This window comes from Podarcis pityusensis (genome assembly GCF_964106645.2).
Source record: "Podarcis pityusensis genome assembly, chromosome: 14".
Lineage (NCBI taxonomy): Eukaryota > Metazoa > Chordata > Lepidosauria > Squamata > Lacertidae > Podarcis > Podarcis pityusensis.
The window spans coordinates 38343550-38361717 of NC_138039.1; the positions used below are offsets into that span (position 1 = coordinate 38343550).

The window sequence follows — 18168 nt, forward strand, 5'->3', positions numbered from 1 at the left end:
CTGAAATGGACACATGAGCCTCTAGTCTGGAGACACGCTCTTAACTATTGTCATCTCATTCTCTGATGGAGGTGAAAGAGCCAGAACATTTTTCTCTCTTCAGTCCTGTTCTTTCCAGGTCCTCTTTTCATATGGCTAGTTCACACAAGTACGTTATTTACTTGATAACCATAACATCAAGTGGATATTTACACATGTAAGTGGGCTGAATCCAGCGGTGTGGCTTTTCCAGAAAATTTTGAATTTGAAAACTGGGATAATTGGCATCAGGAAAAAAAAATCTGATGACCTTGAGAGTGATTTAATTTAGCATGACAAAACTTTGAACCTGACAAGCTTGCTCAATGTTTATTTGCTGTTGCTATTCATGAATTATTACTAACATACAAAACACAAAAATTCCTGCAGAAAAATTAAGCACTACAAAAATATCTGGAAAAGATTCCATTTTGCTGAGTTTTCCACCCGACACCAGTGACTGTTGCGAATCTAGAGACTCTGATATTCCTTCTATATTTCCTCACTTTCCTTCAAACACTTGCCAAGGGTGCCAGCTCAACACATTCAGCTTCCTGGGTGTGAGCATGAGAGAACCAGTTCAGCAGTTAGAATAGAAGCAGGAAACAGACCAGAAATGTGGATTTATGCAGCTGAACTGCATAAATGCAGTTCAGCTGCATAAGGGGGGCTTTTGAGGGGGCTTCCTATGTTGCTGTCTTGGGTGGGATTTGATGTTGCTTTGAAATCAATGTCTGGTTTGGGTACTTGCCTGCTCTGCCCACCCTGTCAAGGACATAAGAAGAGCCTGCTAGATCAGCCCAATGGCCCATTTCGTTCAACCATCCTGTTCTCACAGTGGCCAACCAGGTGCCCAGAGGAAGCCTGCAAGCAGGACCTACCGTAAGCACCAGAGCTCTCTCCCCGTTATTTCCAGCAACTGATATTCGGAGCCAATACTGCTTCTGCCTGTGGAGGCTGAGTATAGCCATCATGACCAGTAACCATTGTCCTCCACTGATTTGTCTAATCTTCTGAAGCCATCCAAGCATAGCTGTCAACCGTCCCTTATTTGGCAGCAAAGTCCCTTATCCCAGCGCCGTGTATCACTGCTGTCCCTTATTGATGATGTCCCTTAAATTTCCCGGGTTTCAAAGGAAGCAGCTCCTCTCCTTCCCTCCCTGCTGGCCAGGGAGGAGGGAGGCTCCAACTGTGTTGCTTGGCTGCCCGGCCCGCTCCGGCCTCCTCTCACCGGCCTCCTCTCACCAGCCTCGGCCCCCAGGAGCCCCCCTCCCCGCCGGGACTGAGGAGCCTTGAGAGGAGAGCGAGGGCAACCATAGAGAAAGCAGTTCAGAGAGAGGAGGAGGAGGCAGGTGTTCCAAGGGCTAACCATAGAGGGGGAAAGCGGAGGAAGGACCGCAAGCACTTCTCCCATAGATTTGTAGTGGTAGACTAGCATAGATGGTCTGATCTGTGGGTTTACTTCGGGCGCTATTCCCCCCCCTTCCTCCTGCCCCGCCTGATGGAACTGAGAGCTGCAGATGGAGCACGAGAGAAAAGATACAGAAGTGCAGCAGCATCTTCGTAGCTTGGACTTCATTTTGCGCGAAAAGTGGTTGCTGCTTGTAGTTATTTAATTGCAGTGTTTCATCAGCTGGTGTCTGGAGCAGCAACCTCTGGAAACGAAGGGCTAAAAACCGGCGCTGCTCTCCCAAATTATCTGGTCCCTTTTAACTTTGTATTTCAGCTGGCTGACTAAAATCCCTTATTTTGGCTGCTGATCCCTTATCTTCAAGGCTGCTGGTCCCTTATTTTCAAATCTGTAAGTTGGCAGCTATGCATCCAAGTTGGGAGCACATTCCATAGTTTTAACAATGCACTGTGTAAAGAACCTGAAAAATGCCACTAACAAACCGTTTCCATATAGTAAAAGCAACTGGGATAGCCAAAAGGAGTGTTTATTTTTGTGAATACCAAAGTTAAGCCAGTGAACAAATAATATTAGACATCTTTGGTTAATGTAGCAGCAGTGGAATTGGCTACAGAGGACCATATCCATCTGCTGCAACCATCACTCACAGCTATGCTTCCCTAGGACATGCATTTATAACCAAAGTACTAGCAAAACAGGGATGCTAGCAGTTCATTCTTTACAAATATTAAATACAAAATAAAACCATTTGGTAAGTTTCAGTAAACAAGAAAAAAAAAGTTCCAAAATCTTTATTACACACTGTACAAAAAATATTGCACTTTTAGATCAGGTAATAAATATATACAAAAGTATATTACATGTTTTAATTTAAAAATGGTATAAACAAACAAGACCCATGGCTGATTTAAAAAGCTTGGGCAGCCAAAGTTAATCATTTTAAAGTTAAGTGCAGGCTCTCTGCACTCCTGCTGACACCAATGTGTCAAAAGGGACAGTTTATACGGGGAGAATCAAGTGGTAAAACTAACACAGCCATCCTTAAAAACTTGCACTTCTCTGAATTTTGCAGCGCAGGTCTCCAGCTTAATAACGTGTACAAAAAATACACACCACACTGGGGTAAAGAATCCATAAAAATGCACACAATACTGAAATTAACAGAAAAAGTGTCAGTTGGGAGAAATCTGCACTAAAACACTGATGAATTTTCATGAGGGTGGTTTTTTAAACAAATGCAGAAATGTGGAAAACTGAACTTGGAAAAATAAGAGAAACCGAAACAGAGAGGCTTACCCATTTCTTACAAGTTCCTCTCTCAGAGCCACCATGTTTGTGCAGTTCTGGTAAAAAAAGTTCTGCTAAAAAAAGTTTGGCCTACCATGTTGCGGAAACCAGGCTACTATCTGCAGGGGTTTTCCCCGTCCTCCTCCCCAGCATTTTGAACATTCAAATATGCAATTCTCCCACCTGGAAAAACTTTACCTCTTGATTCTACTGGCTGCTAATTGGCCCCAAGGTGTTTAGCCTCCATATCATTACATTGAGTGGGTATATATCGCTTTTCTTGCTGTCAGCAAAGGCCACGGTTACCCACGTGAAAGGTTTTCTGTACAGCAGCATTAGTTTAATTAGCAGTGAGGCAAAACCAAAACCAAGGTGCATTCATTTTTCCTCTAACATCCTCTGGACAGAAACAAAATCTCTGCTGTTTTTTTTCTGGCCCATCAGCAGAGGGCCCAGTTCAACCAAATTTGCCTTTCGGCATTTATGCAAGAGCACAGGAGTTGCAAATAAAAAGCAGCCAGTTAAAACTGAAAACAGCAATAACATTTTCTTTTTCTACTAGAGGCTTAACAGTATCAAAAGAGCCCTGATGGAGGCTATCCTCTATCTTGCATTCTGCTTAGTGACCAGTCAGATACCTCCTGGAAAACATTCAAGCTGGGCACAAAGGCACTAGGCTATCTGTGCTGTTCATTTCTCTGTGTCACGTATTCAATGGTACACTGCCTCTTGAGCATGGAGGTTCTACAGTGTTTTCCATGCACCAGAGGTTCCATGGCAAATTTTTGAAGTGTGGGGAGCTCATCACAACAGCCTCCTCACCTAACCTCTCAAAGGAGGGTCTCAAAATGCAGACAGCTGTCTTCATTATATGCAACTCCCAAAGAGCAGCATAATACCAAATTGATTTGGGTCAGCTGACAATCATAGAACAGTGAGCAAGCAAAGGGTGTGGGATGGTGGTGGTGGTAGAGGTTAGCGTGTTGTAATTTGATGGGGGATACCTAGGTTTACATCCCCAATCGGCCATGTGGCAGGACTGCAAAGAAGTAAGCTACACTGAATTCAGCAGCACTTAATATTGAATGCACTGGTTTCACTTGCAAAAGATGCTGGCGCTTATCAAGAGATCTATAGTCAGCCAAAATGCAACCTTTAACTTACCATTAGAAATACAAAAAAAGCAAATAAAGTTTCACCATTTAAACTGCTAGGGTGAAGAAGGAACCTTGTCAAAGGAAAGGAAAGAAGTACCCAGCCTTTGAATTTCACCCCCCTCTCTGCCAATCTGTCACAATCCTGAAAGCCACATTATTCATTTGCCAGAGCAAGGAAGCTCCATCAGCTGTACTGGCAGGTGATGTCAGTCCTGGAGAAGCACTCCCCTCATCCACTTTCCTGGTCCATTATGCATCTCCTCTGCCATGACTTTGTCAAATCACTTTGTGCTGTGAATTTGCCTTATCACCTCACATAAGCCAGTGGACCGCAAATTCCATGGGTGAATTCTGCGTTGTGTGATGCAGTGCTTCTTTCCTGTCCTAAAATAATGTCAATCAATTTCAGTGGGACACACTGAATTCTAATATTATGGGAGAAAGACATGTGAACCTTCTGTTTATCCACTTCGCATAATTTTATAAACATTTGGGGGGTGGGTAGGCAATGTGGTACCCCCCCCCCCAGTTGCTGGACTCCAGTTCCCATCAGCAGCGACCAGTGTGTCCAATGATGGGAGTTGCAATGCAACAACAGGATGCCACCAAGTTACCTAGCTCTCTTCTGCCATGTCCCTCTTACAGTGCTGCTCAATAAATATATTGTCTACTCAGAAGTCATTCCTATGGAGTTGAATGGGGCTTATTCTCCGTTAAGTAGGGTTAGGATTGCAGCCTTAGCTGTTGTCCCCCACCCTTTTCTAAATTAAGGGCCTTTAAGCCTTCATAAGAAAAATATTTTGACCTCTTGATCATTTGTGCTTCCCCACCCCATGGTACTTTTCCCAGCTCCAAATTTTCCTTTTTGAGACGGGCCGGCCAGAATGGTATACATTATTTCGAATGTGGCTGCATTTATTTATATTTCCATATTGTTTGTATTTTTTCGAGAATCAAAAACTGGCTTCTTGGCAGGCTTTGCACACATAATTTGCGCGGAAGAAAAGAGCTACTTGAGGTTGTAGTTTTGCGAATTTACTAGCATGCGATCACTAAATGTATGATAGTCAGGATGAATGGAAACAAATTGAAACTGATACTTAACATATGTCTGTCTCAATGAAGAACAGCTCTTTCTGTTTTGTTTGGTTCCCCCCCTCTTTCTTTCTTTCCAATGATTGGAAAAGTATATAGAAGGTTTCTTCAAGGGCAATCCAGCCTGACAGGCACCCTTGGCCCAGAGAACCACTCTCATTTCTCATCTGACCAAGCAGAAGGGGAAACTTCTCAGACCCCAAACGCAAATTCCAAGCTCCCATGTAGAAACCCTCTTGCATCCAGTTTTCACATTCAATGAATCATGCCCTGGCTTTGATCACATTCCCGCAAGGCTGAAGCAGACGTTTGGGGAACCTGCCCCCCTGCCCCAAATGACGCCTCGTCGATTAGAAAACAATCCCATAGCAGGTCTGAAAACCATCATGTCAGGTACATTGCCTTTTACTGCAGGCGCTTAAATGAAGGAAGGAAAGCAAAATGGGGATACGTTCGACAGCTAATCTCAATAAAACAAGACCTGTGACAATGTCCTTTTCTCAAACGCTAAGGAAATGCAGCCTCTGGGGGGAAATATTACAGCTACAGATGGCTGAATCCATATACTTTGAGAATTGTACTGATGTGGATCAAACCAGAAAGGCAACAAGCAGTTATGAGTTGTTGCTGCATTTCAGTATTTTTGGAATAGTTGTCAACAATTGCTAAACTCGAATTGTCTTCATGAGGCAGGGAGCATTACTTGATAGCCAATGAATCACTTGCAACCCCATTAAAACTGATGTTTCCAACACCATTAAAGCTTAAGTTGCAACAGAGCTATTGCCTGGTGGGTAGGAGTCGAGGAGAGAAAATAGAAAACCCTGCTTGGACTATCCATAGCATGTTCTATTCATCCATTTCCCCTTCCCCACCACATGTTCTTGGTTGATTGTCTATATTGTCCAGAGCAGACTGGATTGAAACAACATTCTCTTCGTGCGATATCTTCACTGCGACATCATGAACTTCCCACAGAAGGGTAATGCTCTTCACATGACTGACAACACCTTTGTTTGTAGATGTCTATCATGCATAATTTTAGCTGCTTTACAAATGTACAGTAGTGAGTTGTATCCTTGCATTCGCCTTCTGAAAAATACATTGAAATGCAACAAGAATGAAAAAGGGCAGTTACAGCATCTCATCTCGGGCAAATGCGAACGGGAGACCTAGATAATGTTCACATCCTTTCTCCTTCCCTCTCAGGTCTTGCACAACAACACAACACTATGGGCAGGATACTCTGCTGGCTGCTCTGAACGAGTTGCATTCAACGGCCAGGGGTCCAGTCCGTTGCACTAACTTGAGCCTATCTTGGGAGTTGTTTTGCATTTTAGTTCTTCAGAATCAAACCCTTTGCTGAACTGGGGCAGGCCAATGTCGCACCATTGTATTGTATGGGTGGGGTTTGGTTGACGGCTTATCATGTTCATTACGGAACTAAGAGTTCAGCGCCACTGTCTACATGCAATTGCCACAAGTGACCGGAGAGTTCAAAAATGGAAATAAACGTTTACATACTGTCACAAGAAGTGACATTGCAGTGTTTCCAGGTCACTGGTCTCTTCCTCCAGGCGCACGACGGATCTCCTACGGGCCTCTTATTTCTCCTGTGTATGCAGCTGACTTGCCGTGATTGGAATCCGCTTCCACAATCTACAGTGCACGGTCGCCAAGGGCCCGCCCTCCAATACACGTCACATTTGTCTGTAGAGCAGTTTCTTCTCATCAATGGCCTGCAGAAAGGTGGGGTAGGTGGGAGAAAAGCCCCCAATAAAATGTTGTTTGAGACTGAATCCGATGGTCGATGTTATTTAGGACGGAACGTCACTACAAGCGTACTAGAAGCCTACAGGCAAAATAATCCTCTGCATAGTTCCAGGTCAATATGTGAAATTCAGTCTCACAACCACCACTCTGGTTCTGAGCTGTCAATGGTAGAATTCCCCTTTCAGTTGGGGCAGTCCTATCATGAGCCATGCTGAGCAAAAGTGACTCAGGTGGCAGATTGTGGTGGCAGCGGCCTGTTCCCCTCACAGCACTACAAATCACATAGTTCCCTGGGAAGAGGGATTATGTGTTAAACCGGTCTGGGAATTGCAGCTCTTTGAGGCAAATGGGGTCTCCTAACAACTCCAGGCAGGAACTTCTCTTAAGAGCCTTTTAGGCTGAAGGGTAGGGTAAAAATGCGCAAATAGATAATCCATAGCCTGGAGTTTTGTTTTATTTCTGCCACAACCCCACTACAAACAATAAATCCTACTGTGTCATTGGGCAAACTTTGACATTTATCCCAATCCCCATCTTTCTCCATGTAAAATACAGAGGGTATTGGGGTCAAGCAGATTTTCATAGGAGAGCAATAGCATCTACTCAGCTGGTGTGGCAAGAGGGGCACGATTCCTGGCTTTTGACTTGCCCTAGGGATGCACGTGGCGCTGTGGTCTAACTCTAAACCACAGAGCCTAGGACTTGCTGATGCCTCCTGCCATCAAATGCCTCGGTAAACAGGAATGCTCTTAAATTTCTAAATTTACATTTAAGTGTATCAGATGTTCTGTCTCCGCTTTTACAATTTCCCTGCAAGTTTGCTTACCTCTGCAGTAACATTGGCAGCCGAATCACAGGAGAACATCCACAGTCCTTCTGATGTTGACCAGGTCTACTTTGGATGGCCAGTGAAGAACTACAAAGAGCCTGGCTAGAATCAGCTCTGCCAGGCTGGAAAAATCTTGACTGTACCCTGCGGTTCTGGAGATAGCCACACTCTGAGAGATGTTGGGCAAGAGCCCTATGCCATCCCGGTAGATGCCAGGAGGATGGAGACCCAAGAGAGCAGCTATACTTGCCTTTGCGCATGTCAGAATGCGGCAGGGGTGGGGGGGCGGACTCTTTTCAGTCTATTGGTCACATTCACTTCTGGTCAGCCTTCTGAAGACCATTTTCCAGTGGTGGGCAGAATCAGAGGTGAAAGTAGGCAAAACAAAGAACTCATTTCTACATTCCCTCTATTCCACATCCAGGCAGGAGAGAGCTATAATCAGAGTTCAATGACATATCCCAGCCTGGCAAAAACACTCAAGGAAGGTGTGAAGCAAGGGCAGTGAGGGATGTGGTCTAGGGAGAATCCCAGGGTCAGAAAGAGAGGCCTGGGGGCTACATTTGGCCTTCCAGACTCAGATTTCTGTTTAATTACTGATGTTTTGAGAATTAATTTTGTTGTGTACAGTGGGACCTTGGGTTGCGAAGGGCTTAGTTGTTGGACAAATTGGCTCCTGAACACCGCAAACCCAGAAGAAAGTGTTCCGGTTTGTGAACATTTTTTTCGGAAGCTGAACATCTGACGTGGATTCTGACTGAGTGCAGGAAGCTCCTGCAGCCAATTGGAAGCAGCACCTTCGTTTTCAAATGGTTTCAGGAGTCGAACGGACTCCCAGAATGGATTAAGTTTGAGAATCAAGGTAAAGGTAAAGGGACCCCTGACCATTAGGTCCAGTCGTGGCCGACTCTGGGGTTGTGGCGCTCATCTCGCTTTACTGGCCGAGGGAGCCGGCATACAGCTTCCAGGTCATGTGGCCAGCATGACTAAGCTGCTTCTGGTGAACCAGAGCAGTGCACGGAAACGCCGTTTACCTTCCCGCCGGAGCGGTACCTGTTTATCTACTTGCACTTTGATGTGTTTTCGAACTGCTAGGTAGGCAGGAGCAGGGACAGAGCAACGGGAGCTCATCCCGTCACGGGGATTCGAACCGCCGACCTTCTGATCAGCAAGTCCTAGGCTCTGTGGTTTAACCCACAGCGCCACCTGCATCCCTGACTGTACTAATATATCCTAATAGATTATTGAATATTACTTTATTGATATAAGGTGTTCCATTATAAAGTTATGTTTTATTATGGCTTTATTACAACTTTTTGTATTGCATCAGATTATTGTAAGGTGTGTGTTCTTTGTTGTATATTTTGTTGCTGCATAGTAATATAGAAAGGTGGTATACAAATTAAAAGTGAAATGAAATGAAATTTCCAGCTTCTGTCATTACTTCAGCTCTTGGAGGACAGCCTGCTGCTAACAGAAGAAGAAAAGGCTCCAATTCTGATTTAGGAGTGGTAGTTATGGCAAGCAGCCATAACCTAACTAAACATCAAAGGGGCTGCGCAAGGGTGGCAAGATGAGGCAGCCACTGACCCAGAACTTCCCAGCAGCATCTGTTAAAAATAATGTGTGACGCAACATCTGCTGGAAGTGTTAAAAGTGGTAAAGGGCTATTCCTATCAGATGGCAACTGTACCTGCTCGTTTCATCGCACAGTGAGTTCGATACCACGGATCCGTTCCAATGCTGACACTGAACAAGGCGATGCTGCAAGCCTACTCCGCGACCTGTGCATTGGCCTGTGCACTGAAAAGGAAGGGGATAAACAACACCAGTCAGAGACACGGGGATCTGCACCTTCCGGTACAAGATGCAAATTGTTAAACCTTGTGTGGCAGGTACCCATTGGGGCTGGTAAGGTGGAAGACAGGGAGCCCAGCAGCAGGGGCAGCCAGAGGCTAAGAGTCAATGACAGGTGAAGCTGACTAGTTGTAGTTTTATCCCCATCCCCCAACAGCCTCGGTCCAGTATACCTGAAGGAGCGTCTCCACCCCCATCGTTCTGCCCGGACACTGAGGTCCAATGCCGAGGGCCTTATGGCAGTTCCCTCGCTGCGAGAAGCCAAGTTACAGGGAACCAGGCAGAGGGCCTTCTCGGTAGTGGCACCCGCCCTGTGGAAAGCCCTCCCACCAGATGTCAGAGAAAAACAACTACCAGGCTTTTAGGAGACATCTGAAGGCAGCCCTGTTTAGGGAAGCTTTTAATGTTTACTAGACTATTGTATTTTAATATTCTGTTGGAAGCTGCCCAGAGTGGCTGGGGAAACCCAGCCAGATGGGCGGGGTATAAATAATAAATTATTATTATTATTATTATTATTATTATTATTATTATTATTATTGTCTTCCCCAGCTGAATTCTACAAGGGCGACACTAAGGAGGAGAAAAGCAGACAGCCAAGGCCATCCCCTCTCCCCCGGACTTGATGGAGGACAGGCATAGGCAAACTCGGCCCTCCAGATGCTTTGGGACTACAGTTCCCATCATCCCTGACCACTGGTCCTGCTAGCTAGGGATGGTGGGAGTTGTAGTCCCAAAACATCTGGAGGGCTGAGTTTGCCTAAGCCTGATGTAGGACATAGATAAGAAAGCACATCAGGCCATTGGGCCTTGTAGCTTAGTGTTGTCTGGCCTGCTCTGGCTGACAGCCGCGCTCCAGGGTGCCAGTCAGGAGTCTTTCCTTGGGACCTTTTGCATATGAAGCCTAATGAGTTAAAGGTAAAGGACGCCTGGATGGTTAAGTCCAGTCAAAGGTGACATATGGGGTGTGGCGCTCGACTTGCTTTTAGGCTGAGGGAGCTGGCGTTTGTCCAGACAGATTTCCAGGTCATGTGGCCAACATGACTAAACTGCTTCTGGCACAACGGAACACTGTGACAGAAGCCAGAGCGCACAGAAATGCCGTTTACCTTCCTGCCGCAGCGGTACCTATTTATCTACTTGCACTGGCATGCTTTTGAACTGTTAGGCTGGCAGGAGCTGGGACAGAGCAACGGGAGCTCACTCCGTTGTGGGGATTCGAACTGCCGACCTTCTGATCGGCAAGCCCAAGAGGCTCAGTGGTTTAGACCACAGTGCCACCCGCATCCTGGTACTAATGAGCGTCCTTGATGGTCTCTTTACTTCCAGTAACAGAAGTGAATGGCTGCAATTCACTCGTGGTGGGAGGGACCTAACCTGAACCTGGGAGAAATGTCACAATAGCAGTGAGGCTTGTCCTTCCATTGCTAACAGTAACACCTTGGATTGGTGCATTGTGGCACTGGGTACAAGCCTATCCCCTTCTGCATGTGAAGCAGATGCCTCACCCTTCCTATCTAGCCTAATATCGCCCACTCTGGCTGGAAGTGACCCTCCAGGATCTCAGTTGGAGAAAGGTCTTTCCAAACACCTGAGATACAGCGTCAGAGGTCTTCTGTAGGCAGAGCATCATCCATTCTGCCATTGATTGACAGTTCTATCCCTCCCACAGCACAGCCTCTCGCTACTGTTCCAGGAGAAGCCCACGAAAGGGTTGTTCTTTTTCTCCACCCCCCCCCCCCCGCTGGGCTCTTGCTGTCACAATTAATTCAACAGCAAAATTAGAAGTCAAATATTTGGCTGTGGTTTCCATGGTGTGGTGTTATGTTATGATTAGCGCTGAAAAAATATTTCAGCAAAATATCTCATCAAAGTAGCTGAAACAAAAGATAATAATAATCTTGGCACGGGCTGCCATCTAAGCACTTTGCTGCTCAGAGGGGAGTTCTCACGGGATGGAGCCAAACGCTCCGAGTCGCTGTGTAAGGCCCCCGGACAGCCACTCGTTTTCTGCAGCGGCACGTCTCGTCGCTTCCCCGCGCTCCAAACGGCCAGCTGCAAAGCACCGTGGCCAACAGATACTGTGCAAAAACCCCACCTGTCTTTCTCAGCTCTCTGGCTGAGAATCAGGGAGCTACACAGCACCGCTCAGAAGGCCCAGGTTTGCGTCAAGGGCTTCCAGCTGCTGAACACCCAGAAGAAAGGTCCTGGCTCGACTTTTCTGCGTGCCTTTTGCAAATGCAGCATGAGGACGGGCCTCATGCTTGTACAGTCGTACCTCGGGTTACAGATGCTTCAGGTTGTGCATTTTCGGGTTGCGCACCGCGCCGAACCCGGAAGTACTGGAACGGGTTACTTCCGGCTTTCAGCACATGCGCAGAAGCGCTAAATCATGCTTTGCGCATGCGCAGAAGCGCCGAATCGCAACCCACGTGTGCGCAGATGCGGCGCTGCATGTTGCGAATGTGCCTTCCGCACGGATCACGTTCGCAACCCGAGCGTCCACTGTAGAGTGCTCTCCCTAGAAAGGCTCGCTTGGTGCAATCATTACTCATCTTTAGGCACAAGGCTAAAACATTTCTCTTTTGTCAGGCCTTTGGCTATTGATTATCAATGTTGGGTTGGACATTTTAATCCAGCTTTTAAAAAACAGAATTGTCTTTTAGATTCTTTAGGTTTTTAAATGCTGGTTAAAGTATATTGACACCCTATGCCCTTTTAAAATGTGTTGTGGAAGGGGTTGTCTTTTCTGTTTTTTATATTGAGATTTTATGCTGTGAACTGCTCTGAGATCTAGGGGTATAGAGCAGTATACAAATTTATATAATACTAATACTAATGTGTTTGTTTCTTTGTTTGTTTATATACTGTAAGATGCCTTTAATGACCAACATCATTTTATGCTACTTATAAACCTCTTCTGATGTTTTTCTTTTACAATCAAGCAGTGTATAGGAAATAAACAACAGCACATTATTATTATTATTATTATTATTATTATTATTATTATTAAAAATCAGGCTTCAAAATTCATAGAAGTTGGGGAAAATACCTGCGTTAGTTGCTATCTTCTAGCCTAATGTACCTCATAGGGCTGATGTGAAGATTGTACACAGCCGCAAGTTTCTTGAAGGACTCTTGAGATGTAATGGCGTTTAAGGTATCTGCCTCCCTTCCTCCTGAATTTCACCATGCTTTGAGTCTGGCTTTGAGTGTTGGACTAGGACCTGGGAGGCCATGGTTTGAATCCCCACTCAGCCATGAAGCTCACTGGGTGTCCTTGAGCCACTCACCGTCTCTTAGCCTAACCTACCTCACAGGGTTGTTGTGGGGATAAAATGGGGAGGAGGAGAACCATGTAATAAATAAAATAAAATATCCCCAAACACTTTTTCACCTTAGCGTGAGTTGGTCAAATGCCTGGGTTCTAAGCCACTACCTAAACACAGAATGTATCATTGCTTGTCTTTTCCCTGTGATGACGCCTTATCTCTGCCCCCTTCCTCCAATCCTTGATCCTCTTTTTATTTTTCTGCTGAAACGCACAGGGATTGTGCCTGTTGGTGTATTATATTATTATTTTTAGGTCCATCCTGTTTAATTTCCTTTAAAGAAATCCTCAAAAAACAAAAACAAAACACAACTGCTAAAATACAATAAAACGAGTGCGTATGAAGTGTGGGATGTGAAACACAAGAGCAGTCAAGTACAACATTCCTAGAGTGAACATGTTTACACATGGGGAGGAATGTTTGTCCAGCCAGCAGGTAAACTTCCTGTTTCCTTCTGGGCTGGGACAGACTTCCTCTGCATGTGACTAGAGGTGGGTGTGGCCTCACCTGTGCAGGTAATGACAAAAGCACAGGGCAGGGCAGCCATCTCTCTCTCTTTTTGACTACATGCATCGAAGAAGCAACATCTGCTTAGCCAAAGATGCTCTCTTGGCTCCAGCCAAGAGAGGACAAAGGGACTGTCTTCTTATGAGATAGTTTCCAGGTATATGTTACTTTTCTAAGCTAAGTCTGCCTTCTGGGATCCCATTGTGAAAAGAATGATATGTGAGTAAACCTTTCTATACTTTTATAGAAGACTGTGTCGTGTCTTATCTTTTATGAGGGAATAAGGGGAAAATACCAGAACAGTTATTATAGAGGCTTTAGCGAGCCTGAGCAAACGCATTCGCTGCAAGTTTAAAAGGGGGAATGTTACTCTGCTAAATTGTGAACTTGTTAACACAAGTTGGAAAGGCAATATATCCTCTCCTGCATCCCTGAACATTCCCACATAAAGCGTTTCTGCTGGACCGTATTCAATGAGGCTTGTGTAGGAAACTTCACTGGAGGCTGTGTGGTAGGTGTAGATTGAAGTCCACCTATTAATGAGTCAATCAACAGGTAATTAATTACCTGGCCCCATGGATGAATAAGCCATTCCGTACACGAATGTCCCACACAAGGTTTCCTTTCCAAAGGATGCTCTTTGTGTGTGCAAGCAGACAGAGGCAACGTTACAGCAGTACCGTTGGCTCTGACTTGCTTGCAGATTCTCTGCCGGTGGCGGAACCCATTGCCACATGAAGCCGAGCACTCGGACCAGGCACTCGTCGTCCATCTGCAGAGAGAAAATGTTAAAGCAGAGACAAAAATGCAGAAGTAACAACAGTCACATCATAACAGAGAGCAAGAGAGCACTATGGGCTATCAGCTGTGACTTCAGATGTTAGGATGGCTAATGTCCATGGCAGCTATATGGTAAATCCATGATAACTACAGTGTTAGCTCGGGTTAAGTACTTAATTCGTTCCAGAGGTCCGTTCTTAACCTGAAACTGTTCTTAACCTGAAGCACCACTTTAGCTAATGGGGCCTCCTGCTGCCGCCTCGCCACCAGAGCCCGATTTCTGTTCTTCTCTTGAAGCAAAGTTCTTAACCTGAAGCACTATTTCTGGGTTAGCGGAGTCTCTAACCTGAAGCGTATGTAACCTGAAGCGTATGTAACCCGAGGTACCACTGTATTGGCTATATGGAAGCTCAGATTCACAGGCCACATCAACAGCACATATTTAAAGCACTATCCTACCATTTTAACCAGTCTGAGACCTGTGATTTGCCAACAGTGATGAGTGTTGCTAGAAGGCCCCTCTTCCCCCCGCAGAGCTACAATTCCCAGGCAAGTTTTACAATCAATTCTTCTTCATGGGGAGCTCTGAGAACTGTAACTGTGAGAGGAATGGGTGTCTCCTAACAACTCCCGGCACCCTAATAAACTACAGTTCCCAGGATTCTTTTGGGGGGTGGGGAAGCCATTTAAAGTGGCACCACAGTGCTTTAAATGTATGCCGAGAGTGTGGCCTATGACTCTGAATACCAGTTGCTGGGGAGAGGACTACAGTGGTACCTAGGGTTACAGACGCTTCAGGTTACAGATGCTTCAGGTTACAAACTCCACTAACCCAGAAATAGTACCTCGGGTTAAGAACTTTGCTTCAGGATGAGAACAGAAATTGCGCAGCGGCGGCAGGAGGCCCCATTAGCTAAAGTGGTACTTCGGGTTATGAACAGTTTCAGGTTAAGAATGGACCTCCAGAAGGAACTAAGTTCTTAACCCAAGGTACAACTGTACTGCACTCCCTTTACCGCCTGTGGGCTTCTCAGAGGCATCTGGCTGGAAGTGATGCAAACCAGATGCTGGACTCAATTGGGTTTCCATCTGATCCAGTGGAGCTCTTCTGCCAGATCATTAGCACACCAAGGACCTGTGGCCCAACTGTATGCCACAGTGCCAGAAATCTGGTTTAAATGGCTGTACATGCAATGCTGTACAAGTAAGGCTTTGTGTGTGTTTATGTCTATTTGTTGAATGACCAGCACATTTAAACCGCACTGGTGTGTTGCAGGGAGAGGCAGCGGCTGCAGTTTTCTGAAGGCAGCTGCACTGCATTCACTGGGGTGGAGTGGGGAGGCCAAGCGATGAGATTGTGGCAGCATCTGGCAGGTTTGCACACACCTGCCGGGCCACCGCGACCAACCCAGATTTCCCTGGACCTCGCTGTGTTGCCTTGCCCAGTCCCGTCCCAGCAATCAGAAGTGCTGCTACCAGGATGCTGCCGCCGCCAGCATCACTCTGATTGCCCCAATGCTCCATTGCTGCAATTAACCCTGGTTGAATTTGCTCCTGGTTTCTCACTGCAGTGCATTCTGCTCTCTCAACAGCTATTAGCCACAGCGGTTAAGAAAATGGAATATCCATGCTCATAAATACTGCCGCTATTAGATGGATTCTTGATTGGGTATCATCATCATCATCAATCAATTGCCTTCCCTACACATCTCAAGTTAATGTACAAAGTGCAATTAAAACACCTAAACACAGTTAAAAGCAACACAGAAAATAACAGCAGGTAAATTTAACACAATACCAAGTAAGGACATAAGTGTCAGAGACCATTTCATCCAGCTGGGAATGATTGCCAATGTAGCAAACAGGGGTAGGGATATCTGTCAATTTTCATTTCTCATTTTAACAATGTTACATTCTGCTTCTCATGAAAAATTGCCAGCATTTCATTGTGCATTTCTTCCAACACACGTTTTTGTATGCAATTTTGCAAAATAAACACTTTCCCCCATTATGTTTTTTTTTGCATATTATTTTCATTTGAATATTCATTTTCATGCATGCTTTCCCCTAACATATCCATTTTTTTGTACACATTTGTTGTTGTTGAACTGTTTTGCAAAACGCAGAGAACACAAATTTTGAAAGGTGGCTGTGTGCTGTGGTTCCCATATTGTTTTGGGAATTGTTAAGTGGGTATGTTTGCATGAAAATGTGGACCAAGCATAATTTCTCCTGCATCCCTCCTAGCTAGGTACCAAGGGCAAACATTCTATTGCCAAAGCTAATATTAGCTGTAGGTAAGGGGGCTGTTACTGAGACCACAGCAGGGGAGGAAAGGGTAAAACGTCTCTTCTCTGTGTGCCGCAGTCCGGCCTGCTGTGATTGTTTTGTATAAAACCCTGATGTGGTTGCAAAAGACATGTTTAATATCACATGTAGTTTTGCCCTCCCTTTGTGTAGTGAGAAAACACCCATAAGTGATCTGAACTGAGCCTGGTTTGCAGTTTCTCACAGCTTTGAGACACAAAATATGATGGGCATATTAAAATTCAACTTGGCTCAGGCTCTGCTGGAAACATTCAGCAGGGGGAGGGGCGACCCGACAGGGATTTGTCCCACTTCACCTGCGGTGTTAGTCCAATTTCCTCCTGGCTGCACAATTTGCATGACATATGTATATATCTGCAGACTGAATGCTGGGTCCTGCTGTCAGTCTTCCCCTTTCCTCCCATGCTTCAGTTTATCTGGCTACCCTTTCCTTCTAAAATTGTTGTAAGCAGCACATTTATTTATCCATTTGTCCTCTACTCTGTTTTAAAACAGCACTACAGATGTTTTTAAACCGCCTGAAAAATTGCTTTGGGCATTGGCAGGCAGGGGTGGGTTTCCGACTACACTGGCACTAGCCAGTGCATACTTTCCAAAAGCAGATCTTCTCCATTAATGGTCCACCGTAATTAAAACCATCTTTTTAAGAGCCCAAATTGAACCTTGTCAACAATGCAGTGAAGTTGCCTTTCCTACCCTTAACGCAGTACACATGCACCCCATATTCTCCTGGTGGCATCTCTAATATTTTGCCACCCCCCCCCCAAAAAAAACCCATTTGGAATTAATATTAAGTTTCATCCATCATTTTTCTGAAGGTTGCAACTCCCTGTTGATCTTCAGGTCCTTGACAAAGACCACTCTATTACAGCAGACATTTTAAGGAAATGTTGATTAAGAAGTATCTATCTATCTATCTATCTATCTATCTAATAAATGACATTCAGACACTAACATTGTAATTTGATAGTAAACCAAAAGAAGTTGAAACACAAATAAATGACCTTTGTTTTAAAAGTAGATAAAATACTGGAAGAAACAAGAAATGGGAAGTGCATACCCTTTTGTGTAAAAAGGAAAATGAATTAATCTGAGACATTTGGCTTGGAAGATTGGGAAAATATTACCTAACAGAAAGCAGATCAAGTGGATGTCATTCTAGAATGAATATTTTGAATAAATTCCTTTAGACAGACAGAAAATCGGAAGTCCTTTTTATTTTTCCTCTTTTTATTTTTACTGATCTGTTCTTTTTTTGTTTTCCTTTGGTGTTTTCTCTTTCTCTCCCTGTTTTTTGTTTTTATTTAGATTAATTTCTGTCATTCACTGTATTATGAAAAAGCTTTAATAAGATCATCATCATCATCATTATTTTTTAAAGGAAGTGTATACCTGGCAGGACAATCGTGGGTGTTGCAGGACTGGTAATTTACAGTTGGCTTCTGACTCTCTTCACACAATGTCAGGTTCACTTCTTCCTCCTTCGCACCCACACACAGCAGCTTTTGGAACTGGGTTCCTGAGTTCCCACAAGTAGCAGAGCAAGTATTCCAGTCGCCAAGCTGCCATCTATACTCTATTAAAAGCAGGAGAGAAAGCAACAGGTAAACAAGTTACAGGTTGCACCTCAAATATAACGTCAGCAACCTTGCATGCCTCCAGTCAGCAGAGGACAGGGTTGAAATTAATAGATAGGGAAAATACACTTTGTGGTTTCCTGCCCAACTCTTGCTCCTTGCACCCCCTCTTATGAAATAGCCATGAAATTAGCTTCCACCATGTAGGCTTAGAATG

The 18168-nt window shown here is 44.9% G+C and overlaps 1 protein-coding gene across 2 annotated transcripts in view; it reads right to left on the minus strand.

The window, feature by feature from the left end:
- Positions 1 to 1939: 1939 nt before the first annotated feature.
- ADAMTSL3 (ADAMTS like 3) overlaps positions 1940 to 18168 on the minus strand; it is a 275775-nt gene continuing 259546 nt past the window's right edge. For both annotated transcript variants that reach the window (XM_080980240.1, XM_080980241.1), the window contains 5 exons: positions 17767 to 17950; positions 13834 to 14038; positions 9264 to 9373; positions 6493 to 6707; positions 1940 to 6060 (listed from right to left, as the gene is read on the minus strand). In XM_080980240.1, coding sequence (XP_080836366.1) covers positions 5930 to 6060; positions 6493 to 6707; positions 9264 to 9373; positions 13834 to 14038; positions 17767 to 17950 — 845 coding nt within the window. In that variant the 3' untranslated portion in view covers positions 1940 to 5929. The remainder of the gene's footprint in view (positions 6061 to 6492; positions 6708 to 9263; positions 9374 to 13833; positions 14039 to 17766; positions 17951 to 18168) is intronic.